This window comes from Pseudophryne corroboree, chromosome 10 (genome assembly GCF_028390025.1).
Source record: "Pseudophryne corroboree isolate aPseCor3 chromosome 10, aPseCor3.hap2, whole genome shotgun sequence".
Lineage (NCBI taxonomy): Eukaryota > Metazoa > Chordata > Amphibia > Anura > Myobatrachidae > Pseudophryne > Pseudophryne corroboree.
Window position 1 is genome coordinate 344,306,996 of NC_086453.1, and position 25,631 is coordinate 344,332,626.

A 25,631-nucleotide genomic window follows, 5' to 3' on the forward strand; every position below is an offset into this window, starting at 1 on the left:
CCGAGGATGGTAATGTCACCCCCTAGGGAGTCGACACCGGAATGGATGGCTTTAGTTATGGAATTACGTGATAATGTCAGCACATTACAAAAGTCAGTTGACGAAATAAGACGCCCGGCAAACCAGTTAGTACCGGTTCAGGCGTCTCAGACACCGTCAGGGGCTGTAAAACGTCCTTTACCTCAGTCAGTCGACACGGGTACCGACACAGATGAATCTAGTGTCGACGGTGAAGAAACAAACGTATTTTCCAATAGGGCCACACGTTATATGATCACGGCAATGAAGGAGGCTTTGCAGATCTCTGATACTGCTGGTACCTCAAAAAGGGGTATTATGTGGGGGGTGAAAAAACTACCTGTATTTTTCCCAGAATCAGAGGAATTGAATGATGTGTGTGATGAAGCGTGGGTTACCCCCGATAGAAAATTGCTAATTTCAAAGAAGTTATTGGCATTATACCCTTTCCCACCAGAGGTTAGGGCGCGCTGGGAAACACCCCCTAGGGTGGATAAGGCGCTCACACGTTTATCAAAGCAAGTGGCGTTGCCGTCTCCTGATACGGCCGCCCTCAAGGATCCAGCAGATAGGAGGCTGGAAACTACACTGAAGAGTATATACACACATACTGGTGTTATACTGCGACCGGCAATAGCCTCAGCCTGGATGTGCAGTGCTGGGGTAGTGTGGTTGGATTCTCTGACTGAAAATATTGATACCCTGGATAGGGACAGTATTTTATTGACTCTAGAGCAATTAAAGGATGCTTTTCTTTATATGCGAGATGCTCAGAGGGATGTTTGTACTCTAGCATCAAGAGTAAGCGCGATGTCCATATCTGCCAGAAGAAGTTTATGGACGCGACAGTGGTCAGGTGATGCGGATTCCAAGAGGCATATGGAAGTATTGCCATATAAAGGAGAGGAATTGGTTGGGGTCGGTCTTTCGGACCTGGTGACCACGGCAACTGCCGGCAAATCCACCTTTTTACCTCAGACCCCTTCACAACAGAAAAAGACACCGTCTTTTCAGCCGCAGTCCTTTCGCTCCTATAAAAAGCGACCAAAAGGACTGTCTTATCTGCCGCGAGGCAGAGGAAAGGGTAAGAAAGGGCAGCAAGCAGCCCCTGCCCAGGAACAGAAGCCCGCCCCGGCTTCTACAAAGCCATCAGCATGACGCTGGGGCTTTACAAGCGGACTCAGGAACGGTGGGGGGTCGACTCAAGATTTTCAGCAATCAATGGGCTCACTCACAAGTGGACCCGTGGGTCCTGCAGATAATATCTCAGGGTTACATGCTGGAGTTCGAAAGGTTTCCCCCTCGCCGGTTCCTAAAGTCTGCTTTACCAACGTCTCCCTCAGAAAGGACGTCGGTTTTGGAAGCCATTCACAAGCTGTATTCTCAGCAGGTGATAGTCAAGGTACCCCTCCTACAACAGGGAAAGGGGTATTATTCCACTCTATTTGTGGTACCGAAACCGGACGGTTCGGTAAGGCCTATTCTAAATCTGAAATCCTTGAACCTGTACATACAGAAATTCAAGTTCAAGATGGAGTCACTCAGGGCAGTGATAGCGAATCTGGAAGAAGGAGACTTCATGGTGTCCTTGGACATAAAAGATGCTTATCTACATGTCCCGATTTACCCCTCACACCAAGGGTATCTCAGGTTCGTGATACAAGACTGTCATTATCAGTTTCAAACGCTGCCGTTTGGTTTGTCCACGGCCCCTCGGGTCTTTACCAAGGTAATGACCGAAATGATGGTTCTTCTACGAAGAAAAGGCGTATTAATTATCCCTTACTTGGACGATCTCCTGATAAGGGCAAAGTCCAGAGAACAGCTGGAAGTCGGTGTGGCGCTAACACAAGTAGTGCTTCAGCAACACGGGTGGATTCTAAATCTTCCAAAATCTCAATTGACCCCGACAACACATCTGCTGTTCCTGGGTATGATTCTGGACACGGTTCAGAAAAAGGTATTTCTCCCGGAAGAGAAAGCAAGGGAGTTATCCGAACTTGTCAGGAACCTCCTAAAACCAGGAACTGTGTCAGTACATCAATGCACAAGAGTCCTGGGAAAGATGGTGGCTTCGTACGAAGCGATTCCATTCGGCAGATTCCATGCACGGACATTTCAGTGGGATCTGCTGGACAAATGGTCCGGATCGCATCTGCACATGCATCAGCGGATAACACTGTCACCGAGAACAAGGTTGTCTCTCCTGTGGTGGTTGCAGACTGCCCATCTGTTAGTGGGCCGCAGATTCGGCATACAGGACTGGGTCCTGGTGACTACGGATGCCAGCCTACGAGGTTGGGGAGCAGTCAAAAAGGGAAGAAACTTCCAGGGCGTGTGGTCAAACCTGGAGACGTCTCTTCACATAAATATACTGGAGCTAAGAGCGATCTACAATGCTCTAAGTCTGGCAAAACCGCTGCTTCAGGGTCAGCCGGTGTTGATCCAGTCCGACAACATCACGGCAGTCGCCCACGTAAACCGACAAGGCGGCACGAGAAGCAGGAGTGCAATGGCAGAAGCTGCAAGGATTCTGCGCTGGGCGGAGAATCATGTCATAGCACTGTCAGCAGTGTTCATCCCGGGAGTGGACAACTGGGAAGCAGATTTCCTCAGCAGACACGACCTTCACCCGGGAGAGTGGGGACTTCATCCAGAAGTTTTCCACATGATTGTGAACCGTTGGGAAAAACCAAAGGTGGACATGATGGCGTCTCGCCTCAACAAAAAATTGGACAGGTATTGCGCCAGGTCAAGAGACCCTCAGGCAATAGCTGTGGACGCTCTGGTAACACCGTGGGTGTACCAGTCAGTGTATGTGTTCCCTCCTCTGCCTCTCATACCAAAGGTACTGAGAATTATACGGAAAAGAGGAGTAAGAACAATACTGGTGGCTCCGGACTGGCCAAGAAGAACTTGGTATCCGGAACTTCAAGAGATGCTCACGGAGGATCCGTGGCCTCTACCTCTAAGAAGGGATCTGCTTCAGCAGGGACCTTGTATGTTCCAAGACTTACCGCGTCTGCGTTTGACGGCATGGCGGTTGAACGCCGGATTCTAAAAGAAAAGGGCATTCCAGAGGAAGTTATTCCTACCTTGATTAAGGCTAGAAAGGAAGTGACTGTACAACATTATCACCGCATTTGGCGGAAATATGTTGCGTGGTGTGAGGCCAAGAAGGCTCCAACGGAAGAATTTCAATTGGGTCGATTCTTACATTTCCTGCAAGCAGGATTGTCTATGGGCCTCAAATTGGGGTCCATTAAAGTTCAAATTTCGGCCTTATCAATTTTCTTCCAGAAGGAATTGGCGTCAGTGCCTGAAGTACAAACTTTTGTCAAAGGTGTACTACATATACAACCCCCAATAGTGCCTCCAGTGGCACCGTGGGATTTGAACGTGGTTCTAAATTTTCTCAAATCTCATTGGTTTGAGCCTTTAAAATCGGTAGAATTAAAATACCTTACATGGAAGGTAACCATGCTGTTGGCCCTGGCTTCAGCCAGGAGAGTTTCAGAGTTGGCAGCTTTGTCATACAAGAGCCCATATCTGATATTCCATTCGGACAGGGCAGAATTGAGGACACGTCCTCAATTTCTCCCTAAGGTGGTTTCGGCATTTCACTTGAACCAGCCTATTGTGGTGCCTGCGGCTACTAGCGACTTGGAGGACTCCAAGTTACTGGACGTTGTCAGAGCATTAAAAATATATATTTCAAGGACAGCTGGAGTCAGAAAATCTGACTCGTTGTTTACATTGTATGCACCCAACAAGATGGGTGCTCCTGCGTCTAAACAGACGATTGCACGTTGGATCTGTAGCACAATCCAACTTGCACATTCTGTGGCAGGCGTGCCACAGCCTAAATCTGTAAAGGCCCACTCCACAAGGAAGGTGGGCTCATCTTGGGCGGCTGCCCGAGGGGTCTCGGCATTACAACTTTGCCGAGCAGCTACGTGGTCAGGGGAGAACACGTTTGTAAAATTTTACAAATTTGATACTCTGGCTAAAGAGGACCTGGAGTTTTCTCATTCGGTGCTGCAGAGTCATCCGCACTCTCCCGCCCGTTTGGGAGCTTTGGTATAATCCCCATGGTCCTGACGGAGTCCCCAGCATCCACTAGGACGTTAGAGAAAATAAGAATTTACTTACCGATAATTCTATTTCTCATAGTCCGTAGTGGATGCTGGGCGCCCATCCCAAGTGCGGATTGTCTGCAATGCTTGTACATAGTTATTGTTACAAAATCGGGTTATTACTGTTGTTGTGAGCCATCTTTTCAGAGGCTACTTCGTTTTGTTATCATACTGTTAACTGGGTTCAGATCACAAGTTGTACGGTGTGATTGGTGTGGCTGGTATGAGTCTTACCCGGGATTCAAGATCCTTCCTTATTGTGTACGCTCGTCCGGGCACAGTACCTAACTGAGGCTTGGAGGAGGGTCATAGGGGGAGGAGCCAGTACGCACCATGTGACCTAAAAGCTTTTTTAGATGTGCCCTGTCTCCTGCGGAGCCCGCTATTCCCCATGGTCCTGACGGAGTCCCCAGCATCCACTACGGACTATGAGAAATAGAATTATCGGTAAGTAAATTCTTATTTTTTCCTCCTACAGGACAAACTGACAGTCACATTTCCTGATTCCAAGGAATTGGATGACTTATTTAAAATAGCCTGGAAGAATCCAGATAAAATATATCAGGTGTCAAAAGTGTTTTTGCATACATTCCCCTTTTCCCCTGAAGGCAGGAAATTCTGGGAGGAGTCTCCAGCAGTAGACGTCTCAGTCTCTCGCCTTTCTAAAAAGTCGGTACTCCCTGCTCCGGGATCCTTTACGGTAAAGGACCCGGCAGATAGGAACCTTGAAACCACTCTGGAATCTATTTACATTGCTGCAGGTGTTACTCAAAGGCCGGTCATTGCAGGTTGCTGGATGACGCATGCCATTCATTCCTGGGCTACTCAAATTCAGGAAGGTCTTTCGGGTGATATGACCTTAGTTAATACTGTTACTTTCCTGAATCATATTCAGGACATGGCAAGAGTCCTCTGTGACTCCCTTTTAAAGAGATTGGCAATATTAATGCTAGGACCACGGCTATGGCTTTGTCTGCGCACAGAGCCATATGGTATAGTCAGTGGATTGCTGATGCTGACTCCAAACGTAATGTGGAATCTCTTCCCTTCACAGGTGAATGGCTCTTTGGAGGTGAATTGGACGCATGGATTTCCAAAGCTACTGCTGGAAAATCCACGTTTTTGCCTTCGGGAGCTCAGCCTGCTAAACATACCTACCCGGGACCATCTGCTCAGTCCTTTGGGGCCTCCAGATTTCAATCTAGGGCCAGAGGGGCCTCCAATGCAGCTAGAAGCTCCAGAAGTAGACCTAAGAAACCAGCCGTTGCCGGATCTCCGGACCAGAACACCAGCCCTGCTTCCGCAAAGACTTCAGCATGACGGTGCCCACCCACCCCGAGGGGATCTCGTAGTGAGAGTTCTGTTACGTCACTACAGCCACATCTGGGACAGTTCCTGCCAAGATACTTGGGGTAAAGGACCTTATTTCTCAGGTTTACAAGCTGGAGTTCGACGGTATTACCCTCCCCCCTACCCAACGATTTTTCAAATCAAGCCTACCAGCTTTAAAAAATATGCATGGTACACTACTGCTGGCCATCAACAAGTTAGTCCAGTCCCAGGTCATTGTTCCAGTACCCCTACTGCAACGAGGACAGGGTTACTACTCCAGTCTGTTCGCAGTACCAAAACCAGACAGGTCTGTGAGACCCAATCTGAAGTCTTTGAAGCCTTACCTGAAGGTTTTGAAATTCAAGATGGAATCTTTGAGAGCGGTGATTGCAGGCCTGCAACAACAGGAATTTCTCGTGTCCGTGGATATCAAGGACGCTTACCTACACATCCCAATTTGGCCTCCTCATCAGGCCTATCTGAGGTTTGCCCTGCTGAACGATCACTACCAGTGTCAGGCGTTACCCTTCGGCCTGTCTAAAGCTCCGAGGGTGTCCACGAAGGTGATGGCGGAAATGATGTTTCAACTCTGTGTCCAGGGGTCAATGTTATTCCATACCTGGACGATCTCCTGATTAAAAGTGAGTTCCAGGGAGCTTCTATTGCTCCATATAGATGCCTATCCAACTTCTGTCACACCACGGGTGGATCCTCAATCGGCAGAAGTCCCACCTGGAACCATCTCAACGGCTCCTGTTTCTGGGGATGCTTCTGGATACTGTAGCACAGAAAGTGTTCCTCCCAGAGGACAAATTAAGAACACTTCAAGAAATAGTTCGCATGGTGCTCTGACCTGCTCGAGTCTCTGTTATCTTTGCATACAATTGTTGGGAAAGATGGTGGCCTTGTACGAGGCGATTCAATTCGTAAGGTTTCATGCCAGACCGTTCCAATTGGACATCCTGAACAAGTGGTCCGGTTCCCATCTTCAGATGCACCGGATGATTCGGCTGTCACCTCAGGCCAGAATCGCTCTCCTGTGGTGGCTACAGTCTTCCAACCTGCTGGAAGGTTGACGCTTTGGGATTCAGGATTGGGTCCTCACGACAGATGCGAGTCTGAGAGGATGGGGAGCTGTCACCCACGGGGCGCAATTCCAGGGCAGGTGGTCTGCCCAAGAGGCCCTTCTTCCGATCAACATTCTGGAACTTCAGGCTATCTACAATGCTCTGATTCAGGCATCCCCTCTACTCCGGGATCAGGCGATCCAGGTGCAGTCGGACAACGCCACGGCGGTGGCGTACATCAATCGACAAGGAGGGACTAAAAATAAAGCCTGCATGCGATAAGTGTCAAGAATACTCCTCTGGGCAGAAAGAAATGCAAGAGCACTGTCCGCGATCTTCTTTCCGGGGGTGGACAACTGGGAAGCGAACTTCCTAAGTCGCCACGACCTACATCCGGGGGAGTGGGGACTACACCCTCAGGTGTTTCAGCAAATCATCGACAGGTGGGGATGCCCACAGATCGACTTGATGGCCTCTCGTCTCAACAAGAAGCTTCGCTGCTAATGGTCACGAACCAGGGACCCGCAGGCGAGCGCAGTGGATGCGCTGACATCGCCTTGGCCTTACCAGCTGGTCTACCTGTTTCCCTTGATTCCGCTGATCCAAGGGTGCTTAAGCGGATCAGACATCAAAGAGTGGAAGCAATCTTGATTGCCCCGGATTGGCCCCGAAGAAAGTGGTAAGCGGCTCTTCTGGACATGACCGTAGAGGACCCTTGGCCTCTACCGCTAAGAAGGGATCTTCTTCAACAAGGACCGTTCGTCTACCCGGACTTATGGAGGCTTTGTCTCTGAATTGGGGGCCTTATCGTGTTAAAGTCCGTACTTGGTCTTTTACGAGGACAGAGCGGAGCTCCGGACTAGGCAGAGTTTCCTGCCGAAGGTTGTCTCCGTGTTTCACTTGAATTAACCTATTGTGATTCCGTCCAGTTCTGACACTTCTGCTCCTCCAGAGGCATTGGATGCTGTGCCTGCCTTGAAAATTTATATCAAAATTACGGCTCGGGTCAGAAAAACGGATTCCTTGTTCGTGCTCTATAATGAGCAGAGAAAGGGTTGCCCCGCTCCTAAGCAGTCTATTGCTCGTTGAATTAGGCTTACTATCCAACAGGCCTATGCGTCGGCAGCTTTACCGGTTCCGCAGTCTCTGAAGGCTCACTCTACCAGATCAGTGGCCTCTTCCTGGGCGGCTGCCCGTGGAGTCTCGGCCTTGCAACTATGCCGAGCTGATACCTGGTCGGAGAAGAACACCTTTTGTAAAATTCTACAAGTTTGATACCCTGGCCAAAGAGGATACCCTGTTTGGGCAGGCGGTGCTGCAGCAGTCTCCGCACGTTCCCGCCCATTCTGGAAGCTTTGGTACGTCCCCATTGTACGAAGGGCCTAATTCAAGTCAGGAAACGGCCATTTTCAGGGTTTTTGGCTGCATTTTCTCTTTAGTACATCCCGCCCTCACACTATCACTCTCCAAGGCTTAATACATCTGCCCCTAAATGTGCACCTACATATTCCTGGGCAGTAGATAACAAGAAAGAAAACCCACTATGCATCTGATAAATTGTATATTATAGGTGGGATTTAGGGCCTAATTCAGATCTGATCGCAGCAGCAAATTTGTTAGCAGTTGGGCAAAACCATGTGCAGTGCAGGGGGGGCAGATATAACATGTGCAGAGAGAGTTAGATTTGGGTGGGGTGTATTCAAACTAAAATCTAAATTGCAGTGTAACAATAAAGCAGCCAGTATTAACCCTACACAGAAACAAAATAACCCACTCAAATCAAACTCTCTCTGCACATGTTACATCTGCCCCAGCTGCAGTGCACATGGTTTTGCCCAACTGCTAACAAATATGCTTCTGCGATCAACTCTTAATTACCCCCTAAGTCTCCCTAATATCCCTTATGGATGCTAGAGAAAATAGGATTTTAATTACCTACCGGTAAATCCCTTTTCTCGTAGTCCATAAGGGATATTGGGCGCCCGCCTCAGTGCGGTGACTTTTCTGCAGGTTCTTGTTGTATAGTTACCTGTTCAGCCGTTGCTGGTTGTTCTATGTTAGTGGTGTGCTGGTATGTGAATCTCACCACCTTCTGTTATCGTCTCCCTTCTCTTTTATATATGTCCCTTCTCCTGTGGGCACTTTCTTTTACCTATAACTGCCTGTGGGAGTCGGCATAGAGGGGAGGAGCCAGCACACCCAGTTGAAGAAATTTAAAGTGCATCGGCTCCTTTGGACCCGTCTATTCCCCATCGTACTAAGTCTCCCCAATATCCCTTATGGACTACGAGAAAAGGATTTATCGGTAGGTAATTAAAATCCTATTATCCCACAACCCCAGTGTACCCCAATTTCCCAGGGAATAAGGAGCTTTCCAGTACCGCTGCCTAAGGAAGCTCTGTGTATACGTGTATAATACTTTAATTCTGAATGATTTAGTCTTTATTGTCCACAACATCACTGGTGAGTCTGTGACAGCCAGACAGCTGCTGAAAAACGCTTCTATAGGAACAGCCGTACGGTGAGGCACCTGCGCCCACTGCAGTCCACCTGTTGCCAATTTCCGAAGGGGAACTTTATTGCTTCTGTCGCAGGTAGTGACTGAGGACCCTCCTAGCTGCTGCCAGTACTGACCGCGTTCATGAGTTGCAGTAATGGTTTTCTTCTCATGCTGTGAGCTTCTGAGTAGTGGTCTGGTTGGCACTGGGCTTTGCAGTTGGTATTAGGGTCACGTGAAGAGCAGATATTCAGTTCCCCTCACAGCACCAGAGTAGACTTAAAATTTGCACCAAACCCACCAAAGAAGAGGAGGCATTTACATTCAGCGTTCATCATCACCGCGGACATTTGCACCAGCATAGGGACTTCAGGGCACAGATGTGTCTGGCTGCTACCTGGTCATCTGTCCATATATTTATAGCGCTGCATCCAGGCATTCTTCCTCTGGGCAAAAATCTGCTATTTCAGAACGCTGTGTTATATCGCCCAGTGCATGTTACAAAAAATTCGTGGACACTGGATCCCCTCCCTTTACACTATTGTGGTGCTTTGGTGACTTATATTTCTTCGTTCCTGGGGCCCTAGAATTGTGGTTCAATGGAAAAGGATCCCTGAAAGATAACTTGGGTGTAATAAACCGTGAATCTGACCCGGTAGCTGCCAGGGTTGGACCAGGCAAGGAACCGGGTAACGGGACAGTGTAAACAGGTAACCGGGTCCCGTTTAAAGCATAGGGAGAGACTGGTCACCGGCTCTTGAAGATTGTTATCTCCAAGCATCGGCAGAACAGAAACAGGCCAACCTGGGAATAAACAGTGTCACTGTGAACGTGGTCGGACCTGGGATTTTAGTGGAAAAGGGGTAGAAGATGCAATTGTTATGACTATTATGCTTGCGGGTGCAGTAAAGGTTCTTCTTTCATCTCTCACAGGTGCGTATACAAACTGTCCCAGCCTCACACCTGCAACCGGTCTCCTCGCCGGCGGCTTCCAAGGCTGTCTCCACTGTTGTAGTGACAACCGCACCTCCTTCCAAGCCCAACCCGGAGCCACACTGACTGGTGAACTTGTGAACCTGCAGAGGGTCCCAGCTCGGATCAGCTCTCCAGCTTGAAGCGCGATCATTTCAGGGACGCGGTCAGAAGAAAGCTGGAAGGACGGACAGCTGGCGGTTCTTAATGCTCCCATATATCAAGATATGGACATTTCTAATGGACACTTGAGGTTCTCGAACCTCAGAAACTAATGTGCAGTGTAATTTTAATCCTTTCTTGTAAAATGCCCCCTTGTGGATGATCTGTATAGTTACCTGTGTTACAAGGTCTCTGTTTGTGTTTTGATCTTTTACGGTTTTATGCTGTAAGGGCAAAGGGTTAAACAAAACAAAATTTAATATATATGTGTTTCGCCTTTTGCCTGTAAATGTAAAATATATTTAAGACTGTGAATATTGTGTCCCTTATTATAATGGAATGTGATTATTATCACCGATGAAGAAGAGTACATTCTTATTGTTATTTGAGAGAATAGTCACCTTCACCGGAGATCTCCGGGCATCTTGCCGTGGCTTTCCCACCTACTAGTGAACACTTAGACAAGTCCTACAAAAGGGTTATTCAACGTGTGGCCCTCCCAGCTGCTGTGGAACTACAGGTCCCAGCATGCCCTGCTACAGATTTGCTATTAGAATATGCTAAAACTGTGGCAGGGCATTATGGGATGTGCAGTTCCACAGCAGCTTTAGTGCTGGAAGACCAGAAGCTACTGTGTGGGCAGCTTGCCTTCTCCAGCCTTCCCCGTGCTATCAGACTGCTATAGCATTACACATCTACTACTCCAGGGGGACACTTGGACTTTCCCAGGGCAGTTATCTTGCTCTCTGGTTAACCTAGCTGTTGACAACTGAGGCTCGTTCTCAGTGTAGATGCTGGCAGGATAGCCTAGAGCAGCGGGTTCCCAAACTATTTTGAATCACGGTTCCTTAGAGTATAAACTTTTTTTCACGGCACTCAGGCGTTCCTTATTGAGAAATTCAGAGAATAAGTATTGAGTAAAAGCGTTTTTATATGTCATCCTCAGGGTCAGTGATGGACAGGGGTTGTCCACATATTTTATGATGGGAACCAATAAGCACTGGTTTCGTTTATCGCACTGACCATAAATAATTAGAATTGTTCCTTGGCCGGCATTAAAATTAGTGGATGCTACTTTATTTAAATCCTGGTGTAAAAACATGACTGATTCCTCGAAACTGGAGACTTTTGCGGTCTGGCCTGACTTCAGTACCAAAAAGACATTTTACATGATCTCTGCAAAAACTATAACCAAAATCTCAATAGATTGGTCAGAAACTGTACCTGACAGAGACAATTGTGGGTTATAGCCAGAGGCACATATAGTGGTTCACAGGCACAAACAAACAGAAAATAGAGCAGAGGATTGGGGCCACTGCTTTCATTACCAGCTGGCACCGAGTCCATCTAAGAGACAGCCAGACTCTCACAAAGGAGACACTGTAGTAGAATCATCTACCAACCTGCTGGCGGCTGCATGGTAAAACTATATATAGAAATGCTGATCATTTGTCCTTTCCCTCTCCTTGTTCTGACCATGTAATTATCTGCTAGACCACAGCTTTAGTTGTAGCAATCTTTTATCATACTCTCAGGCCGGAAATGATACGATAAACTGCAGATATAACTAGAAACAGAATGTCATTCGAGTTTAAATTGGAACTCCATTTGACCATATATATTTGACAGTTGCACATTGCGGTGAGTTCCTAGCTGCTGTAAAAGATTAATCGGCCAAAGGAACGCATAATCTAGGCTCCAATCATGTTTTCAGGATTTCTGTCTACGGAAACAGGATAGTTATTCACCTAAATTAAATATATTAGCTCACCTGAAATTCTGCGTGTAATTAAAGATTGGAAAAAAAACAACTTATTTATACCCATTTATAGAGCGCTAACATTCTCCGATCGGCACCACGAAGTCTAAATATACTTATACAATTTTAAATGGAGCCACAGGAGGCTAATAGCTCAAAACATCAAATCAGCATTGTCATCTTATGGACGCCTATCCTACTCAATAGCGTACAAGAACAAAACAAAAAAATTCCTTCTGCTAACGGGGTCCCCCGGCCAAACACACATCAGTGGTTCCCAAACTTGGTCCTCAAGGAACCCCAACAATTCACCTTTTCCAGGTCTACTCAGAATCACAAGTGAAATAATTTGCTCCACCTGTGGATCTTTTAAAATGTGTCAGTGAGTGAGTAAGGTGTATACCTGTGCACCTCTGGGTGACCTGGAAAATGTGAACTGTTGGGAGATCTACTAATGGGGAGGTATCAACAACAGGGGTGTCAAGGTGCCCCAGGCAAGGTAAGGGACTGATCCACCCCCCCCCCCCCCCCCTCCTTCCTTGTTTTTGGAATAATTACACTGTACTTATAACTAGTTTTCCCACTCACACCTTCACCACCACTAATCCTCCCCCCAACTGCACTCACACCTCCATCATTAACCCCACACCTCCCACCAACATTAACACACCTCCCCCACCTCCACTCATACCTCCACCAAAATTAACACCTCCCCCAACTCCAGTCACACATCCACCATTAACACTCATACCTCCCCCAACTTCACTCACACGTCCTCCATTAACCCTCACTTCTCCCCCAACTCTATACACCGGTCCTCTCGCCTCTCCCACACTGCTCCACTCCATCCACCACCAGTAGCAACAGCAAGCGAGTATTCCAACTGATACTGTGGCACGGAGGTGATATCAGCCGCAGCATCATTACAGGACTATTGGGTCAGCAGCTGTCAATCTGCGGTGGCCTTGTCCTCCGGCTGTGAAGTTCAGTGTCCTCCATGCACATGCTCCCCTGCTACAGACCCGGGAAATCGGCAGCAGGTGATGAGGCCGATCCTGCTGTCTGTATGCTTCCGCTCTCCTCCAAACTAATATAATCACCATGATTGTTACTTCCACTCATTCAACTTTATTGGCACTGCTGCTGTCTGTATAGCATGGCAGACAGCGTCTCCCCCAACATCCCGACTGCCCGCTGGACACGGCAGTTGGGAGATATTCACTCTCCCTATGCCATAAACGGGTCACGGGTTGGATGACTTGGGTTAGCTGTTTACACTGCACCCTTAACTGGGTCCAAACCTGCAAGTTTTGGATTCCTAGGTCACTGAACCCGGGGTTTTTTGGACCTTTTTCTACTGAGCAAAAACCCAGGTCGATGCGTGTTCACGTGAAAAAACGCGTTTGTTTTTAGGCAGTGGAAAAGGGGTATGAGTTATTCATTTCTTGGTACCTTTCCATGTAGTATACCTTGTACAGTGCCAGATCTCCCCCTATCTGCCGAGTTTGGAACAATTTTTTTTCTTTTACGGAATCCTTCTCCTCATGCTCTGTATAGTATTCTTACTAATACCCCTTTCACACTGTACAAATAGGCCGGTATCGATCCGGTATATTGCCGGGTCGCTGTGCAGTGTGAAAGGGGCCACTCCCGAATTCCTGGGTCGCCTGACCCGGTATTTCAACCTGGGAATAAAGAAGGGTCATTACCGGGTCAGGTGCAGTGTGAACGTGTTACCGGGTCGATGGGACTCATTCACAGTATAGGCAGAGGCAGTGTGGAGATGATCTCATCTCCGCCCCCGCTGCTGCCTCCATCCTTGCCCCCCGATGGCAACCCGACCCGGCATATTGCTGTGCCCGGAAGCCAGTGTGAAAGGGTCCAATGCCAGGTCACACCCGGTAAGGACCCGTTTTCAATTCCCAGGTGTGACCCGGCATTGCGACCTGAAAGCGGTATTAATGTAACATAGTAACATAGTATCTGAGGTTGAAAAAAAAGACAATTGTCCATCGATTTCAACCTATTTGTGGTCTCCTATGCAGGATTATTTTGTATAAAATTTTGACTGATGTTGATGACTGCCGTTACATTTTACCCCTTTTTTTTTTAATAAAAACTATAGTGCGTGACTATGCCCCGTAACCCTGAATATCATTATCCATTAGGAATTTATCTAACCCATTCTTAAAGGTGTTGACTGAGTCGGCCATTACAACTCCCTCAGGCAGGGAATTCCAAACACGTATCGTCCTTACCGTAAAAAAGCCTTTACGCCGTATTGTGCGGAATCTCCTCTAACCTGAGCGAGTGTCCACGAGTTCTCTGTGTTGATCTAACTAAAAACATGTCCTGCGCAAGATCTGTATATTGTCCCCTTATATATTTGTAAATGTTGATCATGTCCCCTCTTAATCTCCTCTTTTTCAGTGTAAACATGCCTAGTCTTGCAAGCCTTTCCTCGTATTCCAGCGTCTCCAAACCCTTAATTAGTTTGGTCGCCCGCCTCTGAACCTTTTCTAGCTCCAGGATATCCTTTTTGTAGTAAGGTGCCCAGAATTGTACACAGTATTAGAGGTGTGGACTCACAAGTGATTTATATAACGGGAGTATAATACTCTCATCCCTAGCATCAATTCCCCGTTTTATGCATGCTAATATCTTTTCTCTAACGTCCTTGTGGATGCTGGGGACTCCGTAAGGGCCATGGGGATAGACGGGCTCCGCAGGAGACATGGGCACTTTAAGAAAGAATTTAGGTTTTGGTGTGCACTGGCTCCTCCCTCTATGCCCCTCCTCCAGACCTCGGTTTGATACTGTGCCCAGACGAGCTGGGTGCTTTTCAGTGAGCTCTCCTGAGTTTGCTGAGAGAAAGTATTTTGTTAGGTTTTATATTTTCAGGGAGCTCTGCTGGCAACAGACTCCCTGCATCGTGGGACAGAGGGGAGAGAAGCAGCCCTACTCTCTGAAGCTAGGTCCTGCTTCTTAGGCTACTGGACACCACTAGCTCCAGAGGGATCGTACGCAGGATCTCACCCTCGCTGTCCGATCTCAGAGCCGCGCCGCCGTCCCCCTCGCAGAGCCGGAAGACAGAAGCCGGGTGAGTATGAGAAGCAAGAAGACTTCAAATCGGCGGCAGAAGACTCCGTTCTTCACTGAGGTAACGCACAGCACTGCAGCTGTGCGCCATTGCTCCCACACACCTCACATACTCCGGTCACTGTAAGGGTGCAGGGCGCAGGGGGGGGGGGGCCCTGGGCAGCATTTGGAACCTCTTTTTGGCAAAAGTAAACATATATACAGTTGGGCACTGTATATATGTATGAGCCCCCGCCAAGAAAATGCATATTTAAGCGGGACAGAAGCCCGCCGTCGAGGGGGCGGGGCTTCTTCCTCAGCACTCACCAGCGCCATTTTTTCTCCACAGCTCCGCTGAGAGGAAGCTCCCCAGGCTCTCCCCTGCAGATTCACGGTAGAAGAGGGTAAAAAGAGAGGGGGGGCACATAAATTAGGTGCAAAAACACAATATAAACAGCAGCTACTGGGTTAACATTAAGTTACTGTGTTCCTGGGTTATAGCGCTGGGGTGTGTGCTGGCATACTCTCTCTCTGTCTCTCCAAAGGGCCTTGTGGGGGAACTGTCTTCAAAAAGGGCATTCCCTGTGTGTGTGTGGTGTGTTGGTACGCTTGTGTCGACATGTCTGATGAGGAAGGCTATGTGGAAGCGGAGCGGGAGCAAATGAATGTGGTGTCTCCGCTGACGGCGCCGACACCTGATTGGATGGATATGTGGAAGGTTTTAAATGATCATGTTAATTCCTTACATAAAAGGTTAGAAAAAGCTGAAGCCTCAGGACAGTCAGGGTCCCAACCCATGCCTGATCCTATGTCACAGAGGCCGACAGGGTCTCAGAAGCGCCCACTTTCACAAATTGTTGACACGGATACAGACATGGATTCTGACTCCAGTGTCGATTACGATGATGCAAAATTACAGCCAAAATTGGCTAAATCCATCCGTTATATGATTATAGCAATTAAGGATGTGTTGCACATCACAGAGGAAACCCCAGTCCCTGACAAGAGGGTACATATGTATGGGGAAAAGAATCCGGAGGTAACCTTTCCCCCCTCACACGAGCTAAATGAGTTATGTGAAAAGGCTTGGGAATCTCCAGATAAAAAACTGCAGATTTCCAAATGGATTCTTATGGCGTATCCTTTCCCGCCAACGGACAGGTTACACTGGGAATCCTCCCCTAAGGTGGACAAAGCTTTAACACGCTTATCCAAGAAGGTAGCCCTGCCGTCACAGGATACGGCTACCCTCAAAGATGCTGCGGATCGCAAACAGGAGGTTACCCTGAAGTCCATTTATACACATTCAGGTACCTTACTGAGGCCGGCGATCGCGTCGGCCTGGGTGTGTAGTGCTGTGGCAGCATGGACGGATACCGTGTCTGAGGAAATTGATACCTTAGACAAGGATACTATATTGTTGACCTTGGGGCATATTAAAGACGCTGTCCTATATATGAGAGATGCTCAAAGAGACATTAGTCTACTGGGTTCTAGAATAAATGCTATGTCAATTTCTGCCAGAAGGGTCCTGTGGACTCTGCAATGGACAGGTGATGCCGACTCAAAAAGGCATATGGAGGTTTTACCTTCCAAGGGTGAGGAATTGTTTGGGGAGGGTCTCTCGGACCTGGTCTCCACAGCTACTGCTGGAAAGTCAAATTTTTTGCCATATGTTTCCTCACAGCCTAAGAGAGCACCGTATTATCAAATGCAGTCCTTTCGATCACAGAAAAACAAGAAAGTCCGAGGTGCGTCCTTTCTTGCCAGAGGCAGGGGCAGAGGAAAGAAGCTGCACAACACAGCTAGTTGAACAGATGTCCTCCCCGGCCTCTACAAAATCCACCGCATGACGCTGGGGCTCCACAAGCGGAGCTAGGACCGGTGGGGGCACGTCTTCAAAATTTCAGCCACAAGTGGGTTCACTCCCAGTTGGATCCCTGGGCAATAGATATTGTGTCTCAGGGATACAAGCTGGAATTCGAGGAGATGCCCCCTCACCTATACCTCAAATCGGCCCTGCCAGCTTCCCCCCACGAGAGGGAAATAGTGTTAGCTGCAATTCACAAATTGTATCTTCAACAGGTGGTGGTCAAGGTTCCCCTCCTTCAACAAGGAAGGGGTTATTATTCGACCATGTTTGTAGTCCCGAAACCGGACGGTTCGGTCAGACCCATATTGAATTTAAAATCCCTGAACATATACCTGAAAAGGTTCAAGTTCAAGATGGAATTGCTGAGAGCGGTCATCGCAAGCCTGGAAGGGGGGGATTTTATGGTGTCTCTGGACATAAAGGATGCATACCTTCATGTCCCCATTTATCCACCTCATCAGGCGTACCTCAGATTTGCGGTACAGGATTGTCATTACCAATTTCAGACGTTGCCGTTTGGTCTCTCCACGGCACCAAGAATATTTACCAAGGTAATGGTGGAAATGATGGTACTCCTGCGGAAGCAAGGAGTCACAATTATCCCATACTTTGACGATCTCCTCATAGAAGCGAGATCAAGAGAGCAGTTGCTGATCAGCGTAGCACTTTCTCTGGAAGTGTTACGGCAACACGGCTGGATTCTAAATATTCCAAAGTCGCAGTTGGTTCCTACGACTCGTCTGCCTTTCCTGGGCATGATTCTAGACACAGACCAGAAAAGGGTTTATCTCCCGATGGAGAAAGCTCAGGAACTCATGACACTGGTCAGGAACCTATTAAAACCAAAACAGGTGTCAGTGCATCACTGCACTCGTGTCCTGGGAAAGATGGTGGCATCATACGAGGCCATTCACTTCGGCAGGTTCCATGCGAGGACTTTTCAATGGGACTTACTGGACAAGTGGTCCGGATCACATCTTCAGATGCATCGGTTAATCACCCTATCCCCCAGGGCTAGGGTGTCACTACTGTGGTGGCTACAGAGCGCTCACCTTCTTGAGGGCCGCAGATTCGGCATTCAGGACTGGGTCCTGGTGACCACGGATGCAAGCCTCCGAGGTTGGGGTGCAGTCACACAGGGAAGAGATTTCCAAGGTCTATGGTCAAGTCAAGAGACTTGCCTTCACATCAACATCCTGGAACTAAGGGCCATATACAACGCCCTACGTCAAGCGGATACCCTGCTTCGCGACCAACCGGTTCTGATTCAGTCAGACAACATCACCGCAGTGGCTCATGTAAACCGCCAAGGCGGCACAAGGAGCAGAGTGGCGATGGCGGAAGCCACCAGAATTCTTCGCTGGGCGGAGAATCACGTAAGCGCACTGTCAGCAGTGTTCATCCCGGGAGTGGACAACTGGGAAGCAGACTTCCTCAGCAGACACGACCTCCACCCGGGAGAGTGGGGACTTCATCAGGAAGTCTTCGCACAGATTACAAGTCGGTGGGAAATGCCACAGGTGGACATGATGGCATCCCGCCTCAACAAAAAGCTACAGAGGTATGGCGCCAGGTCAAGAGACACTCATTGTTCCAGATTGGCCACAAAGGACTTGGTATCCAGATCTGCAAGACATGCTCACAGAGGACCCGTGGCCTCTTCCTCTAAGACAGGACTTGTTGTTGCAACAGGGGCCCTGTCTGTTCCAAGACTTACCGCGGCTGCGTTTGACGGCATGGCGGTTGAACGCCGGATCCTAGCAGAGAAAGGCATTCCGGATTAGGTCATTCCTACGCTGATAAAGGCTAGGAAGGACGTGACCGCTCAACATTATCACCGTATATGGCGAAATTATGTTGCTTGGTGTGAGGCCAGGAATGCTCCTACGGAGGAATTCCAGCTGGGCCGTTTCCTTCACTTCCTACAGTCCGGAGTGAATTGGGGCCTAAAATTGGGTTCCATTAAGGTCCAGATTTCGGCCCTATCCATTTTCTTTCAAAAAGAGTTGGCTTCTCTACCTGAAGTTCAGACGTTTGTAAAGGGAGTGCTGCATATTCAGCCCCCTTTTGTGCCTCCAGTGGCACCTTGGGATCTTAACGTGGTGTTGAGTTTCCTGACATCCCACTGGTTTGAACCACTCAAAACGGTGGAGTTGAAATATCTCACGTGGAAGGTGGTCATGCTATTAGCCTTGGCTTCGGCTAGGCGTGTGTCAGAGTTGGCGGCTTTGTCACATAAAAGCCCCTATCTGGTCCACAATTTCTGCCGAAAGTGGTTTCATCCTTTCATATAAACCAACCTATTGTGGTGCTTGTGGCTACTACTGACTTTGAGGATTCCGAGTTGCTTGATGTGGTCAGGGCTTTGAAGGTTTATGTAGCCAGAACGGCTAGGGTCAGGAAAACAGTCTTTGTTTATCCTGTATGCTTCCAACAAGCTTGGTGCTCCTGCTTCAAAGCAAACTATTGCTCGCTGGATCTGTAACACGATTCAGCAGGCTCATTCTGCGGCTGGATTGCCGCTGCCAAAATCAGTTAAGGCCCATTCCACTAGGAAGGTGGGCTCTTCTTGGGTGGCTGCCCGAGGGGTCTCGGCATTACAGCTTTGCCGAGCGGCTACTTGGTCAGGTTCAAACACTTTTGCAAAGTTCTACAAGTTTGGTACCCTGGCTGAGGAGGACTTTGTGTTTGCTCAATCGGTGCTGCAGAGTTATCCGCACTCTCCCGCCCGTTTGGGAGCTTTGGTATAATCCCCATGGTCCTTACGGAGTCCCCAGCATCCACTAGGACGTTAGAGAAAATAAGATTTTACTTACCGGTAAATCTATTTCTCGTAGTCCGTAGTGGATGCTGGGCGCCCGTCCCAAGTGCGGACTTCTTCTGCAATACTTGTATATAGTTATTGCTTCAATAACGGTTAAGTTATGGTTGCATCAGGGTTTGACCTGATGCTCTGTTATTTGTCATACTGTTAACTGGTTGTTATCACATGTTATATGGTGTGATTGGTGTGGCTGGTATGAATCTTGCCCTGGATTACCAAAATCCTTTCCTTGTACTGTCAGCTCTTCTGGGCACAGTTTCTCTAACTGAGGTGTGGAGGAGGGGCATAGAGGGAGGAGCCAGTGCACACCAGAACCTAAATTCTTTCTTAAAGTGCCCATGTCTCCTGCGGAGCCCGTCTATCCCCATGGTCCTTACGGAGTCCCCAGCATCCACTACGGACTATGAGAAATAGATTTACCGGTAAGTAAAATCTTATTATTAGCCTTTTTTGCTGCAGTCCTACTTTGGGTACTACTGCTTAGTTTGTTATCTATGAGGACACCTAAGTCCTTTTCCAGTACAGAATCCCCTAATTTTACCCCATTTAGTAGGTAGGTGTAATTTTTGTTCTTGTTACCACAGTGCATTACCTTACACTTGTCTGTATTGAAGAGCATTCTCCATTTCGCTGCTCAAGCTTCTAATGTAACTAAGTTGTTCTGAAGCGACTCAGCATCCCCCTCCGCATTTATAACTTTACACAATTTGGTATCATCTGCAAAAATTGACACCATGCTCTCTAGACCTTCTGTTAGGTCGTTAATGAAAATATTGAACAATAGCGGTCCTAATACTGAGCCTTGCGGCACACCACTTAGCACTTCAGTCCAATTTGAAAAAGATCCATTAACCACAACGCGCTGCTCCCTATTATCTAACCAGTTTTTCACCCAAGTGCATATTGTGCTTCCTAGCCCTGTTTCTTGTAGCTTGTAGATTCATGTGTGGTAGTGTCTAATGCTTTGGCAAAATCTAAAAAGATTACATCCACCTCTTTACCCTGATCTAGGTTTGCGCTTACTGTTTCATAAAAGCCAAGTAAGTTGGTTTGACAGGATCTGTCCTTCATAAACCCATGTTGATCCCTTTTAATGACCGTATTGACTTCAAGGAACTTCTGAATACTATCTCTTAGAATACCTTCCAATATTTTCCCCACTATAGATGGTTGACAAACTGGTCTATAATTACCTGGTTCAACTTTACTTCCCTTTTTGAATATAGGCACTACTTCTTCTATACGCCAGTCTTTGGGAACCATTCCTGATATTACTGAATCCTTAAAGATCAAAAATAGCGGTTTTGCAAGTTCAGAGTGAAGCTCCATTAGAACCCTTGGGTGAATACCATCGGGACCTGGTGACTTATTAATCTTTAAATGGTTTAACCGGTCACAGACTACTTCCTCGCTTAAATAAGTACCTATCAGTGGGATATTCTCATTATTGAGATTGTGTTAGTCCCTGAATTGGGTCCTCTCTAGTAAATACTGTTGAAAAAAACTCATTTAGTGTGTCCGCTATGTCATTATAATTTTTGCTTAAGACTCCCAACTTGTCTTTTAAAGGGCCTATACTCTCCTTCTTTAATCTCTTGCTATTAATGTATTTAAAGAATTTTGGGGGGATTCGCTTTGCTGTCCGTTGCTACTAGTTTTTCAGTTTTTACTTTAGCCGCTCTTATTTCCTTTTTGCATATTTTGTTACATTCCTTATAGTGCTGAAATGACACTGCTTCCCCGTCAGATTTGTATTTTTTAAATGCTCGCCTTTTCTTGCCCATAAATTCCTTTATCTTTTTGTTTAGCTACATCGGTTTATGATTTTTATTCCTTTTTTTGCTGCTCGTAGGAATAAATTTGAGAGTATTTTTAGCTAGCAGGAATTTTAGTACCTCCCATTTCTCCGTAGTAATTTTTCCTAAAAACAAACCTTCCCATTCAATATCCCTGAAAAATACCCTCATCTTTTCAAAATTCACTTTGCTAAAGTTTAGAGTCCTAGTTGAGCCAGTATAGGGCTGTTTATGAAAACTGATATTGAATGTGACCATATTGTGGTCGCTGTTTCCTATGGGTTCCCCTACTATAATACCTGATACCAAATCCCCATTGTTTGTTAATACCAGGTCTAAGATTGCATTGTACCTAGTTGGTTCCTCAATTAGTTGAACTAAGTAGTTATCATTAAGTGTGTTTAAAAACATATTGCCCCTACCAGTATCACATGAATTGTTTTTCCAGTTTATCTCTGGATAGTTAAAATCTCCCATCACTGCTATGTCTCCTACTCCTGCTGCTTTTTCAATTTGCTTTAGTAACAATTCTTCATCAGATACGTTGATACCAGGCGGCCTATAACATACACCCAATACTAACTTTTTTATTACTTTTTTCCCGCATGCAATTTCTACCCATAATGTCTCGACAGTGTCTACAGTCCCCTCCTGAATATCTTCCCGTATATCCGGTTTTAAAAACGGCTTTACGTAAAGACACACCCCTCCACCCTTTTTATTTAGTCTGTCTCTCCTAAACAGCGTATAGCCCTCTAGATTGACTGTCCAATCATAAGATTCGTCCCACCAAGTTTCAGTAATGCCTATAATATCATACTGTTTGCTTGCTGCAAGTATTTCTAGTTTGCCCTTTTTACCAGTAATGCTTCTGGCGTTTACATACATACAACTAAGATAAGTATTTTCCCTTGCGTTAGGGACATCTTTCACCTTATGTAGCAATGATGACCTGTAATCGTCATTGGTTAGTGCTTTGGTAAAATCTCTTTTAGTACCCATGTTAGAAAACCTTACCGCCTGCTCTTCCCCTCCCCCCAACTTCTCCCCCATTTCGTTTACTACCGCCATCCCCACTATTCTCACTGCATGACCCATAGTTTCTAGCTAAACCATCCGCCCAGGCTCCTAGTTTAAAATCTCCTCCAACCTTCTAACCATCCTTCCCCCCAGCACCGCTGCCCCCTCCTCAGTCAGGTGCAATCCGTCACGACAAAAGAGATGGCGCCTGACTGAGAAGTCTGCCCAGTGTTCCAGGAACACAAACCCCTCTTTCCTGCACCAATCCCTAATCCACACATTTACCTCCCTAATCTCCCTCTGCCTTCCTGGACTAGCGCGTGGCACGAGTAATATTTCGGAGAATATTACCTTAGATATCCTTGCCTTAAGTTTCTTTCCTAAGTCCCTATAGTCTTTCTTAAGTACATCCCACCTTCCGCTAACTTTGTCATTGGTGCCAACGTGCACCAAGACCGCCGGGTCTTTCCCATCCCCTCCCAACAATCTATCTACCCGGTCCGCGATGTGCCGTACCCGAGCACCTGGGAGACAACAGACTGTACGGCGATCACGGTCCCGGTAGCAGATTGCCCTATCTGCCTTCCTGATGATAGAATCCCCTACCACCACCATCTGACTAAGTACCTCACTATCTTTTCTCTAACGTCCTAGTGGATGCTGGGGACTCCGTAAGGACCATGGGGAATAGACGGGCTCCGCAGGAGACGGGGCACTTTAAGAAAGAATTTGGATACTGGTGTGCTCTGGCTCCTCCCTCTATGTCCCTCCTCCAGACCTCAGTTTGAATCTGTGCCCGGACGAGCTGGGTGCTACTTAGTGAGCTCTCCTGAGCTTGCTATAAGAAAGTATTTTGTTAGGTTTTTTTATTTTCAGAGAGATCTGCTGGCAACAGATTCTCTGCAGCGTGGGACTGAGGGGAGAGAAGCAGCCCTACTCACTGAAGATAGGTCCTGCTTCTTAGGCTACTGGACACCATTAGCTCCAGAGGGATCGTACACAGGATCTCACCCTTTGTCGTCCGATCCCGGAGCCGCGCCGCCGTCCCCCTCGCAGAGCCGGAAGACAGAAGCCGGGTGAAAGAAGCAAGAAGACTTCAAAATCGGTGGCAGAAGACTCTAGTCTTCAAACTGAGGTAGCGCACAGCACTGCAGCTGTGCGCCATTGCTCCCACATTAAACCCACATACTCCGGTCACTGTAGGGTGCAGGGGGGGGGGGGGCGCCCTGGGCAGCAATTAGGACCTCTTGGCAAAAGTTGGGCATATATACAGTTGGGCACTGTATATATGCATGAGCCCCCGCCATAATTTTACACAGAAACGCCGGACAGAAGCCCGCCGCTGAGGGGGCGGGGCTTCTTCCTCAGCACTCACCAGCGCCATTTTCTCTCCACAGCTCCGCTGAGAGGAAGCTCCTCAGGCTTTCCCCTGCAGATTCGCGGTAGAAGAGGGTAAAAAGAGAGGGGGGGGCACATAAATTAGGCGCAAAAACATTATATACAGCAGCTACTGGGTTAACACTAAGTTACTGTGTGATTCCTGGGACATATAGCGCTGGGATGTGTGCTGGCATACTCTCTCTCTGTCTCTCCAAAAGGCCTTGTGGGGGAACTGTCTTCAATCCCCTGTGTGTGTGTGTGGTGTGTCGGTACGCTTGTGTCGACATGTTTGACGAGGAAGGCTATGTGGAAGCAGAGCGGGAGCAAATGAATGTGGGGTCGCCGCCGACGGCGCCAACACCTGATTGGATGGATATGTGGAAGGTTTTAAATGATAATGTTAATTCCTTGCATAAAAGGTTGGATAAAGCTGAAACCTTAGGACAGTCGGGGTCTCAGCCCATGCCTGATCCTATGTCGCAGAGGCCGTCAGGATCTCAGAAACGCCCACTATCCCAAATTGTTGACACCGATATCGACACGGATTCTGACTCCAGTGTCGATGGCGATGATGCAAAGTTACAGCCTAAATTGGCTAAAGCCATCCGTTATATGATTATAGCAATAAAGGATGTGTTGCACATCACAGAGGAAACCCCAGTCCCTGACAAGAGGGTTCATATGTATGGGGAAAAAAGGCAGGTGGTGACCTTTCCCCCTTCACATGAGCTAAATGAGTTATGTGAAAAGGCTTGGGAATCTCCAGATAAAGAACTGCAGATTTCCAAACAGATGCTTATGGTGTATCCCTTCCTGCCAACGGACAGGTTACGCTGGGAATCCTCCCCTAGGGTGGACAAAGCTCTCACACGCTTATCCAAAAGGGTAGCCCTGCCGTCACAGGATACGGCCACCCTAAAAGATGCTGCGGATAGAAAACAAGAGGGTACCCTGAAGTCCATTTATATACATACAGGTACCTTACCTTACTAAGGCCGGCAATTGCGTCGGCCTGGGTGTGTAGTGCTGTAGCAGCATGGACGGATACCTTATCTGAGGAACTTGATACCTTGGACAAGGATACTATATATATGAGAGATGCTCAAAGAGACATTAGCCTTCTGGGCTCTAGAATAAATGCAATGTCGATTTCTGCCAGAAGGGTCCTGTGGACTCGGCAATGGAAAGGCGATGCCGACTCAAAAAGGCACATGGAGGTTTTACCTTACAAGGGTGAGGAGTTGTTTGGGGAGGGTCTCTCGGACCTGGTCTCCACAACTACTGTTGGAAAGTAACATTTTTTGCCATATGTTCCCTCACAACCTAAGAAAGCACCGTATTACCAAATGCAGTCCTTTCGATCACAAAAAGGCAAGAAAGTCCGAGGTGCGTCCTTTCTTGCCAGAGGCAGGGGCAGAGGAAAGAAGCTGCACAACACAGCTAGTTCCCAGGAACAGAAGTCCTCCCCGGCTTCCACTAAATCCACCGCATGACGCTGGGGCTCCACAGGCGGAGCTAGGCCCGGTGGGGGCGCGTCTCCGAAATTTCAGCCACAAGTGGGTTCACTCCCAGGTGGATCCCTGGGCACTAGACATTGTGTCTCAGGGATACAAGCGGGAATTCGAAGAGATGCCCCCTCACCGATACCTCAAATCGGCCCTGCCAGCTTCCTCTTAGAGAGGGAAATAGTGTTAGCTGCAATTCACAATTGTATCTT

General features: G+C 47.7%; 1 protein-coding gene across 1 annotated transcript in view; it reads left to right on the forward strand.

Moving 5' to 3' along the window:
• NFRKB (nuclear factor related to kappaB binding protein) overlaps window positions 1-10,499 on the forward strand; it is a 45,740-nt gene extending 35,241 nt beyond the window's left edge. The window contains exon 26 of the mRNA XM_063943647.1: window positions 9,984-10,499. Within this exon, the coding sequence (XP_063799717.1) occupies window positions 9,984-10,109 (126 nt within the window). The 3' untranslated portion in view covers window positions 10,110-10,499. The remainder of the gene's footprint in view (window positions 1-9,983) is intronic.
• Window positions 10,500-25,631: the final 15,132 nt, after the last annotated feature.